Source organism: Notolepis coatsorum, assembly GCF_963971535.1.
Source record: "Notolepis coatsorum genome assembly, chromosome: 10".
Lineage (NCBI taxonomy): Eukaryota > Metazoa > Chordata > Actinopteri > Aulopiformes > Paralepididae > Notolepis > Notolepis coatsorum.
Window position 1 is genome coordinate 28359454 of NC_140174.1, and position 25771 is coordinate 28385224.

Here is a 25771-nt window from a genome sequence, read left to right on the forward strand (position 1 = left end):
GCTACTATCAGATCACTATCAGAAACTATACAATATTCACCACGGTATAACAAGCGAACATATACATGAAAAAAATGTATTCTTTTTCACATGTTGAACGAGGGATAGTTATTGTCAAATGAGCCATAGTATTGTCTCCATAGCTATAATATAGAATATAGATAATTAGATATAGCCCTGAAAACACTGCGACGCACAGTGAAAATCCCTATATCTTACAGTGGTGGCCCATTGAGTACAAGGATGGATAGAACGGCTGGCCGTGAATGAGTTAAACTATTGTGCAACCTTATACACTGTACTTAATGTTTTTAAGTTGCAGGAACTTAACATCAAATGGTTTTCTTTATTGCAAATTTGTTTTGCCTCCTAGTTGCGACTCAGCACCATCTTGTGTGAAAATCCTGGGGAAAACCCATAGGTTTTAGAGACTAGAAGACTAGAAGGTTCAATTTGACGCTATCAAACGCAGCAACAGGAACTAAACGTACGTCAATTGTCCCTAAGAATACCATGTGAATATGAACAGGCTAGAATGTGGCATATTCAAATGGGATTTGAATATTAACGATAAAATGTACACATTATTACCACATCAAAGCGGGCATAACATGCTTACAAAGCGAGTTGTTGGGTTGTGCCTTGTAACGCCCATTCATTGGCTTGTATAGCAGGCACATGTTTCCAAAGTCACAAAAAAGGGACAAGAACCAGAGATGCATTTTCAGTTCAGTTTCTTTGTTTGTTTTTTTTTAGTTTCTTTAATAGTTGTCATACAGAAGTACAGAATACTTTTATACAAAATGCTTCTTACTGTTATGCTCCAGAGACTGTGCAAGACAAGATAAGTATGAAATAAAATAACATAGTAAAATTAGAAGTAAAAAAAATGAGGTCACAGTGTTCAGTTTAGACATATGTACAAAGTTCGATGCAGAATAGACGTAACTGAGTTACCATACAATATACAATACTGTGCAGTGTACTAATATACAATACTTTGTTTTTTCTTTACAACAAATGAACAGATTTTTCAATAAAGCCTTTAGGCTTTTTGGCATCATCACGGACTATGACCAAACTCAACAAACAACACCATACCTGCTGTGACAACTGTTGTGTTTGTATTTGCAAGTCGATCCAAATCGACTGTGGACAGATCACCCAGAGGAAAGTACTCAGCCTCTAATTATGTCGTTAACCTGTTTTGCTATTCCTTTCACTATTTGGGCAATTTTACACAATTCCTGTGAGTCTATGGAACCCATCTGTACGTTCTTTTTAAAAAAAAAAATGAATTGTTTTGTATTTCTAATCAAGTACTCTAAAGCAGCATTTTTCCACTTCAAGATTTCAAGCTGTTTTGGGCTGGGCTCCACCCATACTCGCAAAGCGCTTTGAGTGAGTCACCCACACAGCATGATACATACGAGAGAGAGCGAGAGAGAAAACGAGCGAGCGAGAGAGAGAGGGAGGGAGAGAGAGATCGCTCCGTGAGCGTGCGCGTGTGTGAGCAGCTTGACTCGTGATTGTGTGTAAAATGCAGGTGGAGAGATAGAGACAGATAGAGAGAGGGAGAGTCAGGGACAGGGAAACCGCTTCCGCATTATTCCCACTGCTCCGTTGTCGAGCGAATTGTTGATTGTGGGCGGTGGCTTCAACCACAGAGGGGGCTTAGATCAGCTCCTTGCTACATAGGATAGCGAGTCAAATCAGAATGGCATAGTTCACTGGGGGAGGATCTCGTCTCATCTGAATTGGAGCAATCCGCCAAAATGAGAATCTGAGACACAGACATTGTTGATACAACCCCACATTGCTAGAAAACAATGCTAAACACTGGAAAAGGCAATTTATAAGACAGGGGACCTTTAACGGTCTTTATCCTGGGTTGTCGTTGTGACGACGTAGGCCTTAACCTATTCAGGAAGTTCTAGAGACTAAACTTTTTCCACTACTGTGGGTAACTGATGTGTTTACACCGGTTGAGAGAGTGAACAGTTTCAAGTACCTCGGAGCCCACATATCCGAGGACTTGACATGGACCACACACATTGACAGTGTTGTGAAGAAGGCACGACAACGCCTCTACTTCCTCAGGCGCCTAAGGAAGTTCCAAGTCAGTCAGAAGATCCTTAGGAACTTCTACTCATGTACAATAGAGAGCATCCTGACTGGCAACATCACCTCCTGGTTTGGAAATAGCACTGCACAAGACTGTAGCAGACTACAAAGAGTGACACGTTCAGCCGAACGCACAATTGGAGGGGGGCTTCCCACCCTCCAGAACATTTACAACAAGCGGTGCAGGGGGAAGGCTAAGAGAATCATCAAGGACTCCAGCCACCCGAACAACTGCCTCTTTGAACTGCTGCGGTCAGGCAAGCGATACCGGAGTCTTAAGGCGAGCACAGAAAGACTCAGAAGAAGCTTCTATCCCCAGGCCATCAGGCTGCTAAACGAACAATAAACACTATGCAACAACCATCAAATGCACACAGCACACACACCCACACGCACACACTCACTTAAACAAACAACACACTGCAGCACCCACTCTCCACACTTTAGATCACACAAACACACTTTATATTTATTGATAAAGGATTTGCACTACAACTCGTACACCTACTGTAAATTGTACCTCATCCCATTTCTGCCTTGCACTATATAGTATTGTATATTAGTACACTGCATAGTATTGTATATTATATGGTAACTCAGTTACGTCTATTCTGCATCGAACATTGTACATAATTCTATACTGAACACTGTGACCTCATTTTTTTTACTTCTAATTTAAATCAAATCAAATCAAATCAAATTTATTTATAGGGCCCGACAACACACGTTAATGTCCCCATGGGCCGTACAGGTCTTCTTTAAACAAGTCAAGAAGAAAACATAACAATAAGTCAAGAACAGAACAAGAACACCATAAGGTCCAAACATTTTTAGATGAATGCAAATAAATGAAAGAATGCAAGCACTCCCAGACATACCCCACGCGAAGGTAAGGAAAAACTCACTAAAACCTAACAATAGGGAAAAAAGCTCCACAGGCAGTGTGGAGGAGAGAAACCTTAGAAGGGCCATTCAAGGGGGGATCTCCCTTCTTAGATGTTGGTGATAGTAGTGTTGCAGACGGACAGTTGGTAAGCATGCACTCATGTGTGTGGTGAAACACAGATGAGTGCATGCAATAGCAACTGTACATTTTGAAAAATTAAAGATAGAGCTAATAGCGATAGCAACTGAACATTTTGAAAGATTAAAGATAGAGTTGATAGCGGATCTATTTGAGGCACAGGGGCGGCGCAAAGAGGGTCACGTCCTCCCCGTCTTAGTCACGGGACATTCAACACTCCGGTCGTTGCTCAGGGACAGCCGGAGACAGGGAGATAGGGGGTGGCGCAGAGAGGGTCGCGAACTCCCCGACATCATCGCGGGACATCCGGCACTCGGGTCACCACTACGAGACCTCCGGAGACAGGGGGGCACGCAGAGGGGGTCGCAATCTCCCGGCCTTCGTCACGGGACGTCCAACACTCCGGTCAACACTCCAGGACAGCAGGTCATAGGGAGACAGGGAGACGGGACAGGCGTTAGACAGCTCATGAGATTGTAGTAGGCGGACATAGCAATAGATACAAGTGGTAGGCATATATGTGAATGGAGTAGATATATGAAGTAAGCGTATTATGTGAATAGAATAGAAGTACTTAACCCAGCAATGAAACCGCGTTGACTGTTAATCTGTTAACAGTCTGTTAATACTGTTAATCAGTTGACAGGACCACGGACAGACGGCGGTGAATAACTGATCCAAGGCCTCGAAGGTGCATGTAGAGCAGTCACTACAATCTTGGCCAAGACCCCGAGGCATCCATCACCTTAGTCAGCGCCAGGAGACGGGCACTCAGAGAGAAGGGGGATGTTATTTTATTTCATACTTATCTTGTCTTGCACAGTCTCTGGAGCGTAACAGTAAGAAGCATTTTGTATAAAAGTATTCTGTACTTCTGTATGACAACTATTAAAGAAACTTGAAACTTGAAACTTTTAGCGATGCACCGATACTGCCATCTGGTATCGGCCTGGTATCGGAGAATTTGTTGAATACTAAAATGTATTTTCTGCATTTGTGGCAAATATTAGATCTCTCTAATTAGATTAGATTCAAATGTGTTTATTTTTTATCCTTGTGGATAATGTGAAGGAGCTATTTTAGGGTTGGGGTTAGAGTTAGATTAAGGGTCAGGGATAGGTTAAGGGGTAGCCTAAGGGAATCAATGAAAGAATCCAGGGAAAGTCTCCACAAATCATGGAAATATTCCTGTGTGTGTGTGTGTGTGCATGCATGCATGCGTGCGTGCATGTATGTCTGTGTGTATGTATGTGCGTATCTGTATGTGTGTGCGCGCATGCATGCGTGTGTGTGTGTGTGTGTGCACGTGTGCGTGCGTGCATGTATGTTCACATGCAGGCTGTACTCGTCTGGTCTGAATGGAAAAGGTCAGACAGTGCTGGCTGGGGGTTGGTACGTTCTGATCTGAATACACACACACACACACACACACACACACACACACACACACACACACACACACACACACACACACACACACACACACACACACACACACACACACACACACACACACACACACACACACACACACACACACACACACACACACACACACACACACACACACACACACACACACACACACACACACACACACACACACACACACACACAAATTAATCCTCAACAGTCTCTGAGGAACATGTCTCTTGTTGCCTCCTCCTCCTCTGTTGATGGGGGGAACAGTACGTTCAGGGCCCTGGTCTGGTCAAGTATACAGTACAGCTGTGTGTATTCGCTCTTCATACAGGGGATTCTGTCCAATAATACAATTACTGCACGTTCCACTACCGAGTCTTCAGCACTGACTGAGATAGTCAATTACTACCCCCTAGTGCAATGAGGGGATTGTAATCACGAGTGTCTAGTAGGGGTGGGTGGACGGTATAAACGGCATAGGCGCCTGGCCCTAAGAGCACTGGGAGCAGCTGCTCTCCCACTATTGAACTTGGGGGAGCAAGGGTATGATCTTGCTCCACCACTTTTTGATCATATGAAAAATATGATATACCCCCCCCCCCCCCAATATATAAATCTAACCATAACTACGTAATTTCAATCAAATTAATAATACGCAATGACACTTAATAACAAGTTTTTAAGTTTCCAAAGATTGCGAACCCCCCCCCCCTGCCCCATTATGGTTTGATCCAGTACCTCCCATCTCCAGCGCGTAGACCTTCAGCACACAGCGCTGCAGTCTGGCTGCACGGCTGCAGCGGGTAGGCTGAGTGTAAATCAAAGCCCACAGAGTGTGTCATAATATTGGTGGCAGGCAGGCAGGCTTTTCCAGTAAGTTGTTCAAATAAAAGGATTATGTTAGACATAAGTTACTATTGAGTGGTAGTAGAACTTCTATGGTTCTACCACGCAATACAATAAAAGTGTTTCACGGTCCCGAATTGCGATCTGGTCATACGGTTTCCTCGAATAAATAATAATAACGTTTCCCTCTCTGGTTGGCGTTAGCTTTAGTGCTAGCCGCTAGCTAACGTTATCTAGATATGTGGTGTGAGGCACTGTGAGCTGGATGACGTTGACTTCATTTGCAAACGTTAACGCTATCTATATGGCAGACGAGCAGGGCCGTATTAACGACGGCCGCGGCCCGTGGGCCTATAGTGACGAGGGGCCTCCATTTTTTTTTTTTTTTTTTGAGATCGATGTCATGATTGTGCACTGCAGACTCAGGGAGGAGGCAGAGAAGGAGAGAAAGAGACACAAGATTTACAGGTAATGGAAATATATCTTTTTTTCTCTTTCTTATTAAAAACGTGGCCTATTTGAAAGGAGAATGATTTAATAAAAATGAAGGAGCGAAAAATCAATATACAGTGTATATACAGTATATATATATATATTAATATATTATTATTATTATAGTAATTGGCTATCATACTGCAATATAAACTGAGTTTTATAGTGAAAAGAGCAGCTTTATTGGTCAAGATTGAAGGCTCTATATTGCAGGAAATTGCACGTACAGGTTCATTAAATAAAAAAAAAATCTGCCAGGGGTCGTGCCGGACCCCCTCCAAATCACCCCTTGCCTGTCAAAAAAATAAAATAAAAATAAATTGCACCCCCACTTTCAACTATAACTAGGCGGCCATGATAAACGGTATACGGTATAAACGGTATGAATTTGCGCTACGGTATGGATTTAGAATATATATTGTGACCGGTAGAGCAACACAGTGTGGAGGGAGGAGGCTGCCAGGAGCAGAGCCAACGCCAACCCGCCGAGACAGGGCTCCACAGTGTGACTATTTCACTCAGATTTCCCCCTAAAAATAGATATGTGCGAACTGGAAAAATTATTTAGGAGCACAGAGGCTTTGCATAGTGGGCGTGTCAATGCGCAATTGTCATTTCATAATAGACACGGAACAGAACGGACCTTCAATTCTAGAAGCAAACTAGCACTTCAGCCCTGCGTTGCACACAGCAGCTGTGTGACAACTTCTCTCACGAGTCGCGCAGTTTCTATGTGTAATGTAAACTCTGCGTCGGATCCAATCGTCTAACATGCTTTGCATCCTCGCCATTCTGGAATGCCCACGTCGCACTAAAATCTTAAGTAATGTTAAATGTTGATGTAGCATCAGCAAGCCAACGCCGGCTCCACCCCTAGCAGCCCTCTCTCTCTCTCTCTCTCTCTCTCTCTCTCTCTCTCTCTCCCCCTCCCTCTCTATATCTATCTCTCTCTCTCTGCTAACAATCCTGATTTGATTCTTGAACCTATTTCATTCCAAAGGAATATATTGATGGACATTAGCTATAGTATATTGTTTCTATTAATTCTGTTTAAACCAATGGGGTTTTTCTTCACAGTTGCAGATAAAGATTAGGCTAGTAGTATTAAAGTTTCAAGTTCAAGTTTCTTTATTAGTTGTCATACAGAAGTACAGAATACTTTTATACAAAATGCTTCTTTCTATTAAAGAAACTGATGAGTTATACTTATATTCATTAAAGAAAGTTGATTTAATTGATTTAGTTGGGCTGGGGCTTCTCCCTGGGCTGGGGCTGGGAAGTTGATTTAATAAAAAAAAATACTAATTTAATCAGATTAATCACTTTATTCAAATTAAGGATTTAGTTTGAGGATAGTAAAAAAAAAAAAAAAAAAAAAATGTCCAAAACAACGTTTACACTGCAGACCTTAGTGCTCAATTCTTATTTAATGCTCAGATCAGATTTCTTTGTTTGGTTGTTCACATTATAAAAAAAAAAATCCAAGATCAGATTCCAGTGTGAACTGGCCACGCTCCTGAACTGAATTTGCATGCGCAAATAAAAAATAACGAAGATGGAGGTAAACATGGAGGACACTGAAGTCACAGTTTATGGTTTATTTATAAGTTGACTTGCAAGTGGAGGCCAGCTAATTCGTGAGCAGATGATAATGGGGACGAGGAGGAGGTGAAAGAGAGCCATTTCTTTCAATATTCTTTCAAACAGAGTGGTTATGATAAACCCCTTAAGTCTTGCTTGTACAGAAATATCACCACAAATACTTATAAAGGTAAACACCTCACTGTCCCTCCACTGACCACCTCCATCACAGGTGTCTTCCATGTTTGTATTCACAGAGTGACTCCCGCCAGCGTAAAATTGTGATGAATGTTACCACTTTCCGTGCCGGAGGTCGGGTGCCACAGAACCAGTCAACATTGTCGAAACGGATTGTTTTTTTTTTAATCGGTTCATTTCCGTTTTATACCATTTTGAAAAATATAAAGATTCTGTGATAAACGCCCTTTACTGGAATATTCTGGAATACACAAAAAACGTTGTAATTCTTCGGCCTATTTATGAATCATTTTCAAATAAACGCTAGATTATCGATAGTATATGTGTACTTATGCACGCTATAGAAGTGGACTGAAAATCGATTATCTCATTTCCTGATCAGCACACACACGCACATAGGGCACACGTTAATTTCTCTGTGAAAAAAGCTCTGATTATCCTAAGACTGGTAAAATAGATTCCTTACCTCAGATCAGATGTTCTCCAAAAAGATTATTCCAATTCCTGATCGCTATTCCAAATATCGATCGCGTTTATTGATCCAACGCTGGGTGGTCGAAACACTGATTCCACGCTGTTCTGAGGGTCCACAATGAATCCGATTGTCTCGGGTGACTTGCCTGAGAAGTAAAATGTGGAAACAGGATTTTTTTCATGCGTTTCATTCAGTCTAATCCAAAGGGGTGCAGTACCACAGGGAGAGACGATATGGGGCGGTATTTTCCCAATGGAGCTCAGAGAGAGTTTGCAGTGGTAACGTGAGGCTAGATTGATGAAATATGAATTCAAATCGCTAATAAATAAATAAAAAAAAACTAGATCTCTCGTCGTTGGCACTGAATGGTCGACATGAACAAACGAGGTATCTCGTCGTTGGCACTCAAAGTGTTAATCTAGAGTGGCGTAAAAGTTGCATGAATTCTGATATGACTGTTCAGACTGAGGTCGCACTGCAAGAAATCAGACCTGTATCTGATTTAGGACCACATAAGCCCAAATGATTTGTGCTGTTCATACTGTTATGAAAAACTGGATTCGGGTAAAAAGAAATTACCTGATGTTCATCTTGGCTCAGTAATCTCAATGTTTGCCACGCACAATTCTCAAGGTGGCTGATGACTAAAGCAACATTCCAGAACCATCTCAACCTTGATGCTACACTCCCACTCGTCATTTCCTGTTTTTTGGACCATATTTTATTTTCTCCTGTGAAAAGATTACGTAGGTTCTTCAGGTATGAAAGGTCTCTCTCTCTCTGTCTCAGTGTTCTCATATTTTGGTAATTTTAACCTTCCGTTCCTAGTTATAATAGCAACATGACTCATACAACATGTGCTTTACTGTACTTGGCTATCTACGATAGCTGAGGAACAACACAAGGACATGATGTGTAATATCGCCGCTCTGGGGGAAGGACAAGGCAGTCAGGTAAACACTGTGGGTAGGAGACGTGATTACAGCACTAGGCAACCAGGTCATTCTCCTACGCAGAGAGTTCGTTTGTGCGTTCCACTGGCAAACATCTCTGCCCCGAAGAGGAAGTAAACTAACCAGTGCTTCCTTTCAGTGGCGGCTGGTCCATAGAGGGCGCTAGAGCGCCGCCCCCCCCTGGTTAAAAGAAGAAGAAGAAAGAATTATTTGCGTGTCATATTCATCCCCCGGCTGCGTGAATACTTTCCCCAAGGCAGTTGTCCTTCCGCGTTTGGTTTACGCGGCCTGATACAACTGCCTTGGGGAAAGTATTCACGCCCCCCGGCCCCTAGCGGCCTAGCCTCCTCCAACCCCTTTTCATGGGCGCTCGATCTCAGCTCCACGGTCAGTGCGCAATTCACAGGGCAAATACATACGTACGTAAATAAATACGTACGTACAACATAACACAATCAAATAGGATATCCGAGGGCGCTTGGTCTAGTGCCAGAAGTAGTCACTCTATTGGCTGAGAGTGGCACGTGACTTCACGTCCCTACTCACCTCGAGTCTAGTAGGGAAATACGCTCGGCTAGGAGTTGTCGGAAATTGATAATAATCACAAGATACTGTACATTCAGACAGTGTTGGATCTAACTAAATAGATTTATATGGACACTTTTATGGAAAGTTCAAGCCTGGACCACAAAGCTTCTCGAAGGGTTAGGCTATACTCTGTCTTAGCTGGTTCGATAACAACAACAACAACAACAAGCTATATATTGTTTTGTGGACAGCTGAATGTCAACTCTTCTGATGGTAAGTATTTATGTTTAATTTACGCAAGCCAGCCTTGGCTCTTTTAACAATATGCAAACTATGCTGTACTCATAGTCTCATACTGACGTTATTCATATACAGTATATGTCTGATCTGCTTGGGATTCCACGTGAGGTTAATGCTGTGAGAGAGAGAGAGAGAGAGAGAGAGAGAGAGAGAGAGAGAGAGAGAGAGAGAGAGAGAGAGAGAGAGAGAGAGAGAGAGAGAGAGAGAGAGAGAGATCGGGAGATCGGGATGTGCGTGTTTGGAAACCTGGCTGCATGGTTGGACTGTGATCATATTGATTGATGGCAATGGTGATAGTTGTACTGTAACTGTACCTACTTAAATATTCGTACGCTTGTGGTTTCACAGACGCTCTGACGCACACAGTAGGCTACTCAGTGTGTGGTTTCGCGATACGTGCGCACGCGCGTGTTTGTGTGACATTGTGATACCTTGTTACATGTTAATTTTTGGTATCGACCCCCCTGGAGAAAAATTCACCAGCCGCCACTGCTTCCTTTACTCGTTTATTATTTTCCCTTAAAGGGGAACTATCTTATAAATGGCCTTTTCCAGTGTTTAGCATTGTTTTCTAGCAATGTGGGTTTGTATCAATGGGGTCTATGTCTCTAATTCTCATTTTGGCGCATTCTTCCAATTCACATGTCACAAGATTCTCCCTCACTGAACTGAGTCATTAGAAACTTACGCGTACCTCTGACGTCCAAGAATTCTCATCTGCATAATAACGCCCGCCCCCTCTATGTTTGTTGCCACCAGGCGCACACACTCAACCATTATTTATTGCAGTACGCAAGCAAATGCGTGGAATTGAAGTTTAACAGTGAGTTAGCACTGGGTTAGCATTTAAAAACGTTATGAGCAAAACGGGTAAGATATGTTGTGCTGTTCCTGACTGCCAAGCAGCAAATATGTCCTTGCATTCATTTCCTGATGATGTTGTGATCCGTCATCAATGGGCCAAGTTTGTGAGCTATGGCGATCGCGACTTGTGGAGAATATTAGAAGAGGACAAAACAATCACACTTATGGATGATATAATGCATTTTCACCAGACTACATTGGACTCAGCACTTCTGGTAAATCATAAAAATACTATAGTCAAACCGGCCGAGGAGGTAACATTATTTGTCGCCGAGTTGAGAGCTCCCCAGACTACAGCTGGGCAATCGCCTACAATGGCGAACTATTGGATATTATTATGAAGAGGAATGCTGCCGTGATTTCCTGGCTGTTGCTAAAAAAGAAGGGAGCTAGCCTGTACCAAGTATTCGGGACCGAAAGAAAGCATCGAATCAGTAAGTACATACAGTATGTCGTAATTAGTTAATTAGCAGTAGGACCTCGTTCATTCATTCGTGTGTGTATTACGGTACTCTTCCGTGTGTGTGTGCGTGCATTTCATATCGTATGGCATGGGTACCTGCTTCGGTGTCATCCCTTTGTGGATTGTATTGTATTTTAAAATGTATGCTTGAGCCACATTTGTTTGTGTATTAGGTTCACTTTGACGTTAGTAGAGTAGTATGGGCGGAGCTACAGGTGGGGGTCTGTCAGTCAAATCGCATTCCGAGTATGGGCGGAGCCCAGCCACAAACAGCTTGAAATCTTGAAGTGGAAAAATGCTGCTTTAGAGTACTTGATTAGAAATACAAAACAATGCATTTAAAAAAAATGTAAACTTACAGATGTGTTCCATAGACTCACAGGAATTGTGTAAGATAGTTCCCCTTTAACCTCTTAACTGGCGCCCAGAAAAGTAGCCATTTTTAAACATGAACTTGAGGACTGCATACTTTTTTTGAAAAGCGTATCTTTATACTTTATACTTATAGCACATGCATAAGCCTGGTCTCTTTTGAAAGATAACATTCTGAAGTTTCTGATACAATAAAGACAGATCAATTTAGTGCTAATGAAATAGAGTAACATAGGTCTGAACTTGAGTTGTAGAAAAACGTGTTACTCACGTAGGAGAAAAAAAAAGCTCTCCAGTAAACCATTTTCTCATCGACTTCAATTCATTCTGCGTTTCTTTCTCTTCCTGTTTTCGTCCCGTGACTTTTCACCTAGATCCCTGATTCGCAGATCCCCATGTGGGGTATCTTTGGAAAGCCACATTCATTGGCTACAACGGTTAACCCTGTCCAATAATATTTGAGACCGCCAAATGATTGACGGAGCTAGAGGCCCGGGAGTTGGGTGTGGTAATAATAAAAAAAGAAAAGCTCTGCTGTGTACTTTGGCGCACGCCTCACATATCGGCATGTAACTTGAGAACCGCTGAACAGATTTTGTCGCCTGAAAATGGTCAATAACGCTGGCGCCATTGAATAAAGATGGGAAAACAGCGCAGCGCTCAATTAAGAAAGAGTGCAATAAATGTTAAAACAAATAATAAATAAGAATCGTGTGAGAGAATCGTAATCTCAATTCTTAGGGAGAAAAATCGTGATTAAAATTTTGGCAAGAATCGTGCAGCCCTAATGGTTACTGCCATAGTGTCCTCATATCCCAGTAAAGTCACCATAGGTACTGTCATAGTGTCCTCATATCCCAGTAAAGTCACCATAGGTACTGTCATAGTGTCCTCATATCGCAGTAAAGTCACCATGGTTACTGTCATAGTGTCTTCATATCCCATAAAATCCCCATGGGTACTGTCATAGTGTCCTCATATCCCAGTAGAATCCCCATGGTTACTAGTATCTTGTCTCTCTAGTGTGCAGCTTAAGAAGACACTTCATATTCACCGATTGAAACGGAGCTGTACAGTATTGTAAATATATATATAAATGTGAATTCTATTTTATGGTTGATTTCCCCTGTGTGTGCATTATCTAAAAGATAATAACAGTGGTTTTTGTTTGTGCATTTCCAAATTGTGCCAACAACATGTCACCCGCTTTGCGTAGCGTTCATAGACTATTGATACGGACATGCCGTTCCATGAATGGAGAGACTTGCTGCAGACAGAGCGGAGGTAATGTAATTATTATTATAAATGGCAACTGACTGTTTTGACTGTCAACATGCATTAAGCATCGGGTATATTTCTGTGCATTGTTATGTCCGCAGAACGAAGCATAATCAAATCAGTAGTGTGTGTGTGTGTGTGTGTGTGTGTGTGTGTGTGTGTGTGTGTGTGTGTGTGTGTGTGTGTGTGTGTGTGTGTGTGTGTGTGTGTGTGTGTGTGTGTGTGTCTCTCGTGATATCTCGTTATTGCTGCTGCCATACTCTTAATAATATAAATATAGCAACAGCAATAAATACTGTGGCAGCTCCAGTAATGGCCACCTTCTTTACTCCCCTCAACACAAGAGAGATTGATTGATTGATTGAAAACTTTATTAACAGATTGCAGAATGGGTACAGTACAGTACAGCTCAATACATACAATTGTTAAGGGGATGCAGACCAGAGAAAGACTTTCGTCTTGTTTACATCAGGGTCCCCCATTTTCAATTCATCGTAACATATGTGACATACATGACATACCGATAGACAGTACTGCTACATCTATACATTTATGACATACCAGATTTGCAATTACAGTACTGTTTGTGATACAAAAAGAGTCCAGAAAGAAAAGAGTATATACATTAGACGTAGAAACTGTACATTGGATTGGGTAGGTGGGGGTGGGGGGGGACTGTACATTGGAGGTGGATGGGTGGGTGGGGGGGGGGGGGGTTGGGTAGGAGTGGGGGGGGGGGGGGGTTGGGTAGGAGGGGTGGGTGGGAGACACTGTACACCTGTACAAACAAACACTGTACATTGGATTATTGACAAGACCATACTTGGTAATTTACTGTACATTGGAGGGGGTTGTGTTCGGACATTTACAGGGGCCAGTTTCGAGTTGCAGTCTCCCTTAGGTGTTTTTTGAGAGTGTTTTTGAAAGTGGGTAGTGATTCACATTCCTTTACAGCTTTGGGTAGGGCGTTCCACATTGATGTGGCATAATTGCGAAACGTGTTTAGTCCCTTGTTTGAGCCGAATCTGGGTTTAACATGATTTGTGGAGCTCCCTCTGGTGTTGTGATCGTGGTATTCACTGACCTTTGGGAAGTATTTTGTCATGTACATGGGTACCTTGGTCGTGTAGTGTATCTTGTAGACCAGGCCCATTGCAAGTTGCTGTACTCTGTCGTCTACTCTAAGCCATCCTAGGTTGTCAAAGTGGGCAGGGGTGAGGTGGGTTCTAGGAGTAAGGTCAAGCAGTAGTCTGACCAGTTTGTTTTGAGATGTTTGTAATTTTGTTTTTAGCGCCTTTGAGGTGCTTTGGTACCATGAGGTGCAAGCATAGTCGTAGTACCCTTGAATGAGTGCTCCTGCTAGAGTCTTCAGGGTATTCTTGTTTACCAGTGAGGAGATCCGGTACAAGAATCGAGTTCGTTGGTTGACTTTTTTTATTACATTGGATGCCATTTTGTCACAGGAAAGATTTGCCTCTAGGATGGAACCCAGGTAGGTAATATCTTCTTTCCTTGTGACAATATTGTCACCCACTGTAACTGAGAAGCCGTCGGTCTTGCTGAGTTTGTTATTTGAACCGAAGAGAATGGACTCTGTTTTGCCCATGTGTAATGATAGTTTGTTATCAGCGAGCCATATGCAGATTTTGCCTAGTTCTGAGCTGAGGGTTTTTTCAACCTGTAACTTGTTCTTGTCAGAGACCAGCAGGGCTGAGTCGTCCGCAAACAGGAACAAGTTGCAGTCACAAGCTGACGACATGTCATTTGCATAAATTAGGAACAGTAGCGGACCTAGTATGCTTCCTTGTGGACCACCACAGCTTACTGTGAGGGGGGGGGGGGGATAGGGTACCGGCTTTTACTGGAGACAGGCCATTATCTGCTAAAAGGTGAGATCCCATTTAGATCCTAAAAATAGTACTGATGGCCTACACCATATTGCTGTGTCTAATGATGATAATAAGAACATGTCGCCTGGAAAATATCTGCTGGTGGATTGGGTCGTTGGGTGGTCTGGGACATCTGTAGCTGCTATTTGAGACCAGATAATTATAATTTATTTTTACGATTATGCTCCCTATCCTGTTCCATACTCCTAAATGTCAAAATCACAAAGCTAACAAAATTATTACAATGAGCACAGAACCATCATAATTACATCCTATGAGATTTTGCTCAGCTGTGTATTACATTGGGGGGAAAAATCACAATCTTGTATGCCATCTTTCTATACAAATCAAATCAAATTTAGTCTACCCACAGGGCAGTGGCAGGTATGTTAACACATTCCAGGCCAACCCGAGATATCTCGGGTTAACTCGCCATGCGCTGGGCACCAAGACCCGAGATATCTCGGGTTTTAATCTATATTTCTTTTATTAGCTATATCCATTCATTTTTCATCCATCCAGCCTGACGTTATCATTGGGAATGGGTCTGAGCTTGCAAAGGGCAAATACCACCACCTAACGCCTCCCGGATGGTATTGCACATCATTGGAATCCCTCTGGCTGGGGCTGTGCATCGATCTAAGAAGTCCGGTCCAGGTTTTACTTCTCGGGCATGCAGTATCGTTATAACAGATGGACTGGGGACACTCGGAGCAGCGTGGATTATGTGTTTTGGACATATAGCGTTGGATCAATAAACACGATCAAAATTTGGAATGGCGATCAGGAATTGGATTAATCTTTTTGCACTACATCAGATGTGAGGTAAGGACTCTATGTTACGAATCTTGGGTTAATCCGATGTTTCTTTCACTGCCATCGGAGTGTGTGTGTGCGTGTGTGTGTGTGTGTGTGTGTGTGTGTGTGTGTGTGTGTGTGTGTGTGTGTGTGTGAGGTTCGCGCCGAACAAAGTACGGAGAAGCGATTTTTCAGACCTCGCTTCTGTTTGTGCATGATGACACATATAATATCGATAATCTAGTGTTTATTTGAAAACGATTAATAAATCAAGCGACAAATGGCACGATTTCTAAGGAAATACATTGAAGCTCGATTTGCTGGAGTTTATTGAGATTAGACAGAACGCTCTAGAAATATATTAATATTCATCACGGTATAAAATGGAAATGTATGTATGAAAAAATTATCTGTTTCGTACATGTTGACTGGAAGCAACTCACTGACGATCAACGTGTTATTTAGATCTATTGCTATTATATTTAATATATTTTAAGCACTCGCAAGTAAGTCCTATCCTACATTGGATAAAGCACTGGCACCGAAGGGCCATCAGCGCCCTCTGCTGTTGGCCGGCCCCCAATGAGTTAATGAGAAGTGTTGTTGTTGTTCTTATGTCATTTCTAGCTTTGGTTGGTCTCACTCACCACATTCCAGAAGAAGGGGTTGAAGATAATGGCGATGACCGCAACACAGAACCTTGGATCGTACACGTTAACGTGTCGTAGAACCTCTTGCAACAGCGTCATGTCCACCTGGGGTTGAAAGAGAGGAGGTGAAGACAGACAACCTTGTCATCATTCCTGGGATTCGCATCAACTACAAAGCGCAGTAACACAGCACGGTTGAAAGAGAAGGCACTGAGGTGAATAAGAAAGAAAAGAAACAGATTTATAAATATCATACTAAAGGGAAGAGATGAGATGAGAGATGGAAACACATCTCCACCTATTTAGCCTATATATCGATATCTCTACAGGAGTTAACAGACGTCAATTACATAAAAGGAGCAGGCCTCCTTTCACTGTGAACTAAGATTAAATAATTATTTCTTTAAGAAAAACAACTAATCAACTAATTGTCAACTAATCAATTATAAAAATAATTGGCAACTATTTTTACAATGGATTAGTTGGGTCTATGTTATGTTGCTCCAATGGCCATTTGATGTACAGCAAAGCCTGTTAACACTTAGATTGTGTTTTTCTTTATTATTATTTAAATTGTTCAGCTCCTTTCAAACTGAAGACAACAGGGGCGGCCGGATAGTGCAGCAGACTAAGCATCTTGTCTACCACCGCAGAGACACTGGTATCGAATCCGGCTGTCAGCGGTACCTCCGGCTTGTTTGGTCGTCATACTAACACAATTGGCAGTGTTAGAGAGTGGGAAGCCGGTGGGTGGTAATCTGATCGTTGTAAACAGCGACTCCTACAGGTAGGTCAGGGCGCCTGCACAGCGAGGAAGGGATCTGGGGGAGGTAGTATGATCCTCCCACGCGTTACATTTCCCCAGTGAGAGTCCTCGCTGTCAGGTGAAAAGAGGCTGCTGGCTGTCTCCTATGTATCGGAGGAAGCATGTGATAGACTTCAGGGCTCCCTAGACCGGCAAGTGGGGGGGCAAATGCGCGCAACGACCAGGAAGGGGAGGGGGGACTAAATTGGGATGGGAGAAAAATACAGAAAAATAGGAGGATAAAAAGTAGATAAAAAAAATATTGCAGAATAGGTACGATACAGTACGGCTCAATACATACAGTACAATTGTTAAGGGGATGCAGACCAGAGAAAAACTTTCGTCTTGTTTACATCAGGGTCCCCCATTTTCAATTCATAATGACATTTCTGACATACATGACATACAGGTATACAGTACTGTTACATTTGTGACATACAAGATATGATATATTATTATTTTATTCCTATTTTCTAATCCCCCCCCCTTCCCTGTCCAGGTATGTATGGGTGTGAATGAGACCCCCGGGGGCTGGGTGGGTAACTGGGGGAGGGAGAGGGGAACGGGAGACGCAGCTGCAGAAGGTCAAACTACCCAAGAATTACCACAATACTATAGACAGGGGTGAGGGAAAGAGTGAAATAATCTCATTGATGACTTTCTTCCACAGCCACAGCCGTGCTAGAGAGTTTTCTTTCTGTGTTTTTAGTTCCTTCTTTACTTCTTTTTATCTAAATGTTTGTGCATAATACAGATGGGTTTGATTGATATTATTATTGTTTTTCTTTCCCAGGAGCATCTATGCTGTATGTTTGGATGTTTTGCAGATGTGTTCTCAACAATTCCGGTGTGGGGGGGGGGGAAGGGGAAATGAAAGGGGAAGAAAAGAAAAAAAGATGGAAAATGAATGATGTTGTTGTCAATTGTAAATGTACAAATAACTTTTCCTGTAATAAAGACATTTATAAAAAAAATACAAGATAATATACAGTACTGTTAAACAGAGATCCTAACAGAAAATATATACATATGAGGGGGAGGAAACTGTACATTAGGAGGGGTGGAAAGGGGGGTTTGTTTAGGCCCTTGTTTGTGCCGAATCTGGGTTGAACATGATTTTTGGAACTCCCACTGGTGTTGTGGTTGTGGTATTCACTGACCTTTGGGAAGTATTTCGACATGTACATGGGTACCTTAGTGGTGTAGTAGTGTATCTTTTAGACAAGGCCTGTTACAAAGGGTCAGATTAAACCGAATATATATATTTATTGCTTGAGATCCCTTGTATAATATTTGTATATCGTTTGATATCCCTTGTATATTATTTGTATATATACACGGAATATCCCTTTACCTGGGTACAAACCAGACCATAATAGTCGCTCTCCTATTGGACAGCGACCCCTAGGCGCCAACGACCATACCCCCAACGGCAAGTTCAAAGGCAACTCCAGGCATGTCTCAACATGCCCAGGGTTTGCGCAGTAATACGAGACAGAACTGAGGTTGGCACTAGATAATTCACCTTACGTATAAATACGGCGCAGGTGTACACAGCAGCACTTGTCTTCTAAACCTTGATGCCTTCACCACGAGACAACGTGCAGTGAAGTGAGCAACTTTGCCTCTGAATAGAGCCTTGAGAACCGCGTGCGAATAGATTGCTAAAGTGTCAGAGTTTAACGCAGTACCGTTGAGTTCGACTTATTCTAATGTGAAGTAATAGTCTATCATTTATAGTGTATCGTGCGGCTACCGTTCTTCAGTGACCAGCATTACCACCGGTTCGTCGTGTATATAGCTAGTGCACTTATCCAGGCTGGGCGGCCTAAACTCGTGCCCCCACCCGAGGAGTCCTAGACGAGAACCGTTGGATATGTACACCGGAGAACCTACACCGGCGACTGCAGAACCTTTTCTGGTTGGATTATATTGCTTTGGTACCGTGACTGCTGGAGCAGAGAACCATCGACCCCACTATCGTTTGGGATCTACCCCCCGTGAGGATCATCACTCGAGCCCGCCTCTAGGAAGAGGCTGGCTAGCTGTCTTCCATGCTGTCGAGCATACTGGATTATAGCTGTTGCTTTGTCTACTGATCAAGGGAGTACTGCACTGGCTCCTGTATCTGGAACCTCGTTATTCCTCGTTGACCCAGACTTTGTACCCGAACATTCCTCTACCCCGGCCGGCCTTACACCCGGAGGGAACCCCCCAGTGTCTCCAGCTGGTACTAGTGTGCTCTATGTAATTGCTATGCCACAGGTGGTGTCAGTTTAGACCCATCTTAGTATTCATACTATTCTCATGGACTTACGCTCTTGACTTACTTTACGTGTGTTCTTCGCCATACAAGCGCAAGCATAATTCTCAATCTGTAACCTAACGTTGCTTTGATAATAATAAATACCCTCTAAATAGTACTTTATGTGTCATTGCCGTATTCTTGTGTGGGTGTTCACCATATATATTCATGTACTGTATGGCCAGTAATTAAAGTACATAACTAGTAGTGGTTTAATATACCATACTCTTCAATACAGTCAGGGAATTGTACCCCTCAGTTACAAGGCCCATTGCAAGTTGCTGTACTCTGTCGTCTACTCTAAGCCATCCTAGATTGTCAAAATGGGCAGGGGTGAGGTGGGTTTTAGGAGTAAGGTCAAGCAGTAGTCTGACCAGTTTGTTTAGTGATGTTTGTAATCTTGTTTTTAGTGCCTTTGAGGTGCTTTGGTACCATGAGGTGCAAGCATAGTCGTAGTACTCTTGAATGAGTGCTCCTGTTAGAGTCTTCAGGGTATTCTTGTTTACCAGAGAGGAGATCCGGTACAAGAATCTTGTTCGTTGGTTGACTTTTTTTTATTACATTGGATGCCATTTTGTCACAGGAAAGATTTGCCTCTAGGATGGAACCCAGGTATGTAATTTCATCTTTCCTTGTGACAATATTGTCACCCACTGTGACAGAGAAGCCGTTGGTTTTGCTGAGTTTGTTATTTGATCCGAAGAGAATGGACTCTGTTTTACCCAGGTGTAATGATAGTTTGTTATCAGCGAGCCAGGTGCAGATTCTGCCGAGTTCTGAGCTGAGGGTTTTTTCAATCTGTAACTTGTTCTTGTCAGAGACCAGCAGGGCTGAGTCGTCTGCGAACAGGAACAAGTTGCAGTCACAAGCTGATGACATGTAATTTGCATAAATTAGGAACAGTAACGGCAGTGATGGGCAGTAGCTAGCTACAAGTAGCGACGCTACATATCTTAACTACATTTTTCAGTAGCGTGATGGTAGCGTCGCTACTTTTGAATCAAGTAGCGGTCTCTGTAGCGCAGCTAGTTTTCGAATCAAGTAGTGACGTAGCGTCAGCAAAACGCTACACGCTACATATCCAGAGAAACAGACAAAAAAATAAAAAGAGTGTCTTCGGTCCTGAGAGTGTCGTGTTCTCCTGTCCTGCAGCTGGATACTATTGGAGAAAACCCACTATGATCGGTTGGTTGGTTTAGATATGAGTATGACGACTCACGATTAGGCCAAAACATTACGGGTAGGCCAATCAGAGGCAGGATAGGGCGGGACATGCCACTCCAGCTCGGCAAACCAGGAAGGAAAAAAAATCTAAACACAGACCATGAATGAATGAATGAACCAGTCCGCGCGAAATAGCAGAAGGATTCGATGTTTCCAGGGCTGATGGCATTGATGAAGATGATGTCAATAACAACAATGCCTCTCCATGGCCCTATCTGGAAAAATGTATGAGTTTGACTGAAAAAACGCCTAAAACATGTGTTTATTGTGTCAGCCAAAAACGAAGCTTCTCTCAACTTCCCACCCTTCCAGCACTAACTTGAGAACACATATATTCAGGTAAGCTGATGAAAAGCTTTACATAAACATTGTCAACTGTTCCCAAACAGCACACAAGTCAGTTAAATCTGTTGACAAAAAGTGCACTAACATGTTTCACTGTAGGCAGAAAATTAACAATATTATGGGGGTGGAGAAAAGAAAAAACAAACTACCATAAATAGTAAATACACTAAGAGGGAAAATATCACCTAGAGCAGTGGTTCTCAACCTGTGGGTCAGGACCCCCAGGGGGGGTCCCCACATGATTTTGGGGCCATGGAATGTTTTGTGAGTTACATATTTAAATACATTTGGTCATTTAGCTGACGCTTTCATTCAAAGCAACTTACAAATTGTGTACAACAAGTCAGCAGGAGTGGTACATATCTAGCAGCCAAGGATAAGTAGTATTGTTTGTCTAGCAGTGTCGAGCTTGAGTGTTATACTCTTGAGTACATACTGTACTGTAGTAGTATAGACATATTAGCATAGTTGGTGGTAGTATAGACATGGTAGCATAATAGTAAAATGCAGTAAGACCGTTATTATTAGTTAAAATTCAGATATTGTGTTTTTGGTTGATAAAGTGGGCAGGTTTCAGCTAGGAGAGGGTATCAGGCAGCCAGAAGATGCAGAGTTTAGGGATAAATAATACATAAAGATAGAATAGAAAAGAAAAAGACCATTACTGCATCAAAAGTAATCAACAAACTATACTATAAAAACTGATCAAACCAAATGGTCTCTTTCTTTTCTTTTGTAGAGGCTGCACCCAGCTAAACTTGCCTTCCTGGAGTTTGTACATAATACAAGTTCATGTTAAAAGGATGACACAAAAAGCCAGACCGAGGGCTTGTTTCAGTTTTATAATAAACAATCAAACTGAGCATTTTTTTTGCCTGCCTATTTGTTTGGTGGAAACTTGATCATGAAGTAAAAAAAAAAAAAAAAAAAAAAAAAAAAAAGTGCCGATGTAGCTAGCTATTTTTGCTATGTTCTTGTAGTGTAGCTTGCTACATTTATCTGGGGATAGCTTCCATTGTAGTTGAGCTATATTTAATCGAGAGTAACTTGTAGTGTAGCTTGCTACATTTTCCAAGTAGCTTGCCCATCACTGAGTAACGGTCCTAGTATGCTTCCTTGTGGAACACCACAGCTCACTGGGAGGGGGGGGGGGGGGGGGGGGGGGTAGAGTACCGTTTACCTCTACCATCTGTTCTCTCCCCTCCAGGTAGGATTGCATCCAGCTCACTGATAAACTATCAAAACCAATTTCTTTTAGCTTGTCAATCAGAATGGAGTGATTGACAGTGTCGAAGGCCTTTTGTAGGTCCAGCATGACAATGCCGCAGTATTTGCCCATGTCCACATCTTGTTTGATGTGGTCGTTCAAATAGAGAAGGCGTGTGTCAGTGGAGTGGGATAATAATAATAATAATAATAATAATAATAATAATAATAATAATAATAATAATAATAATAATAATAATAATAATAATAATAATAATAATAATAATAATAATAATATTGGATTTGAAGAGAGAAGCGCCTTTCTCAGACTCAAGGACACTGTACAAGGAGAGAAGCTATATAAAAGAAAGGGTAAATAAAATTTTGAAAATAATTATGAATATATGTGTATAGTAACAACAGGAAAAAACAAATAAGATAAAAAAAGGAAGCAGGGTGGTAACAAGAAAATTAACAAAAACAAAAGCAAAAAAACTGAAAACAAGAACAACGGGATCTGTGGCTTAAAAGAAAAGAGTTAGGTCGCTTTCACATATAGTTTTGGTGGACTCAGTGCGGTTCTGGTGGTGAAGTTGCAACATTGTTGCATTCTTCATTTGGTTCGCCTGCGTTCACATAGAAATCTGTGAGGCGCACCGAACCTTCTGAACAATGTCACACGGTCGAAAAGGGCGCTTGTCTATTGGACAGTGGAAATGTGTGTGTGGCTGCGAGCCTGTGTGTGTGCGTGCGCGTGTGTGTCTGTGTGTGGACTGCGAGGCGAGCCCTCCAGATCAGCGGAGGCGAGTTTTGACATGGCATTGATCCATTGAAGCACATTACCACCATCCTCTCGCTAAACAACGTGTACACCACGTTGTTTTTATGAGTGCCCACAAGTAGCTGTTTTATTAATAATATAATAAGCCGCGTTTTTTCTTCCTTCTTCCCAAGATGCACAGATATATAGATAGATAGATAGATAGATAGATAGATAGATAGATAGATAGATAGATAGATAGATAGATAGATAGATAGATAGATAGATAGATAGATAGATAGATAGATAGATAGATAGATAGATAGATAGATAGATAGAGAGATAGATGCAGTGTGCTTGTTTTGCAGTGAATGAATGCTGCGAGCAGTGGTAAGGTAATAATAAGTACTTCCTATATTTGGTTCGCGTTTGGTTCGATGAAGCCGAACCGAGACCTACGTTTTCAGGCGGACCAGAGTTCGTGTGTTTGGTCCGCGAACCGAGTTCGACGCGCATTCACACAAACCCGAAAAACCGGACTATCGAATTCTGGTCCGATAATCCGGACCAAACAGCCCCTGTGTGAAAGCGACCTCAGGGGTGGGCTACTTGGGAGCAGTGGTGAATCTTCCTGGAAGCCAAGGGAAGCCAGGCTTCCCCAGAAAAATATGAACAGTAAAAAATTAAAATTAAAATTAAAAAATGTAATTAAAATTAAAATAATATTTTTTTTATATAGTTTACAATAATAATAAAAAATCATTATTTGTGTTATAATTTTTTAAATTTTTTTTCCTCTTCTTCTCACTCTCTCTAACACTGTCAGACTCACTGAGGCAGGCTGGCAGTCACTGTGCTCACTGCAGCTCAGGCAGAATAGAGAGCAGAGGGGAGGGGGGAGGTGTCTTTTTCTAGCTTCCACCATGTGATTCATGGTTATGGACTAAGTTGGAAAACATAAGTTGGAAAACGAAGACCCGGGCCCTCATTCATCAACGTGTTCTACGCACAGATCTGTGCTTACCCTGTGCGTACGATCATTTCTAAGCAAAGAGTGGGATTCATCAATTTCGAACTTGACTCCGTGCTTACATCTACGCACAGGTCAGACCAGGCGTACCTGGCGCCCAGTGGTAGAATATCGTTACTACGCATAAGCACTCCTCAGTCCTGCATTAGTTTCAAGGCGGAAATAAGCTTCCGTGCATTAGTGTTCAACTTCTGTATGACCCGTAATTCATTATAGTTCATTGTAAAATAGCGACAGTAGTGTAATTATAACGGGCTCACACGCGAACAAGAGGTTGGCCTGCTTGTTTGGCACGGGGGGGCAGACGCAAAACACCAACCTCCAAACGCGATTAGATATTGTTTCAAATAAAAAGCAAATTATTTTGTGTGTCATGTTTCCAAATAAGATTGGTCACGAAATGCTTTCTACTTCAATTTGTTGGTTAGAATAGATGACCTCCGTTGAAACTTCACTGAGACTAACAGTCTATTTGTGAGCTCCCGCACAGATGTGATGATAATAATAATAATAACAATAATAATAATAGCTTCATTTTATATAGCGCCTTTCAAGAGACCCAAGGTCGCTTTACATAGATATGGGGGGGGGGGGGGGGGGGATAACAAAGTAACAAACATAGTGGACAGACACACAACATATATGATGATGGAATTCATTCAAGATCCTCTCCACCCTCGGGTCTTTGCCACCGCGGCACGGTCCATCGTGATATTGGAGATGGATCGAGCAATAGACTGTTACTGTAGCTGTCAAAGCTCCATCACAAATGCAGTTATGTGAATAGAAAGGGATTCCACTCAGTCAATGTTGCGATGCACATTTGCCTGATACATGTTATTTCTGGATGCCGGGAGGAAGGCGATGCTGAATGTTTTCAATTCATTAAATAAAACGGATACTTTTTGCAAGGGTTTACTGACTGTCATACAAATAATCAACCAACTACATACTGTAACTCTTCAGTGCACGTTCTTATTTACATTGTGACAACAGCCTTGTGAGTTCCCGCAGTGACCCGCACACAGACATGATGGAATTCAAGTTCATGTTTGTATTGATCACATATAGGCAGGCTACACATGGCGTATCTGCTACATCATACATGGCAGTAAGATTAATTGTTCTTGTATATGCTCTCGTATTATTGTTTATGTAGGCTACCCAATACTGACATCAAAATAGATTGTAGTATGCCTCTAGAAATCATATGCAGCAGGTAGAAAATTGACGGGAGATCCATCGCGATTTGGAATCAAATTGAGGAGAACTTTAATCCCTGGGTATTAATCAAACAACACGGGAAAAGGCAGTCATATTCCAGCGCGGTCTTTATTAGCCGACAACAAAATAGATGCCTCTAAAAATCATATAGCCAATCGAACACAACTAATAAAGGCATTCATATTACAGCACGGTTATAATGACACACAACCAACGCCAAACAGTGGTCAACGAACGGTCTTTATTAGTATTTTGAGCTGTCCAGGCAGAATTGCAGCAATGGTCTTAGGGAGCCGTTGATATCTGACATCACCGTTTACAAATCCGCCTTTTATTTATCCCATAATACGCGATAGTGTCTTCTTGGTTCGACAGCAGTGAATTCTCTGTGGAGTTTCTCAGAGTTCCGCTCGGGTCAGTCCATTATTTCACATCCCATGGGGGGTGTTTCCTCACTTTCATGACCATATATGGATAATCATGCACGAGCATTGACGGTAGAACAAAGTGGTATTCATCAACACGGAGGAGCATAGAGCCTGCGTACGCAGTGTGTGATGAATCCCGACTTCCCTGTGCGTACACTAGTTCTACATTCCGTGCTTACGTGTGGAA

The 25771-nt window shown here is 42.2% G+C and overlaps 1 protein-coding gene across 1 annotated transcript in view; it reads right to left on the bottom strand.

Moving 5' to 3' along the window:
- The window catches only part of pemt (phosphatidylethanolamine N-methyltransferase), a 232754-nt gene that overhangs the window by 174802 nt on the left and 32181 nt on the right, over positions 1-25771 (bottom strand). Inside the window, exon 2 of the mRNA XM_084323262.1 lies at positions 16255-16362. Within this exon, the coding sequence (XP_084179388.1) occupies positions 16255-16362 (108 nt within the window). The remainder of the gene's footprint in view (positions 1-16254; positions 16363-25771) is intronic.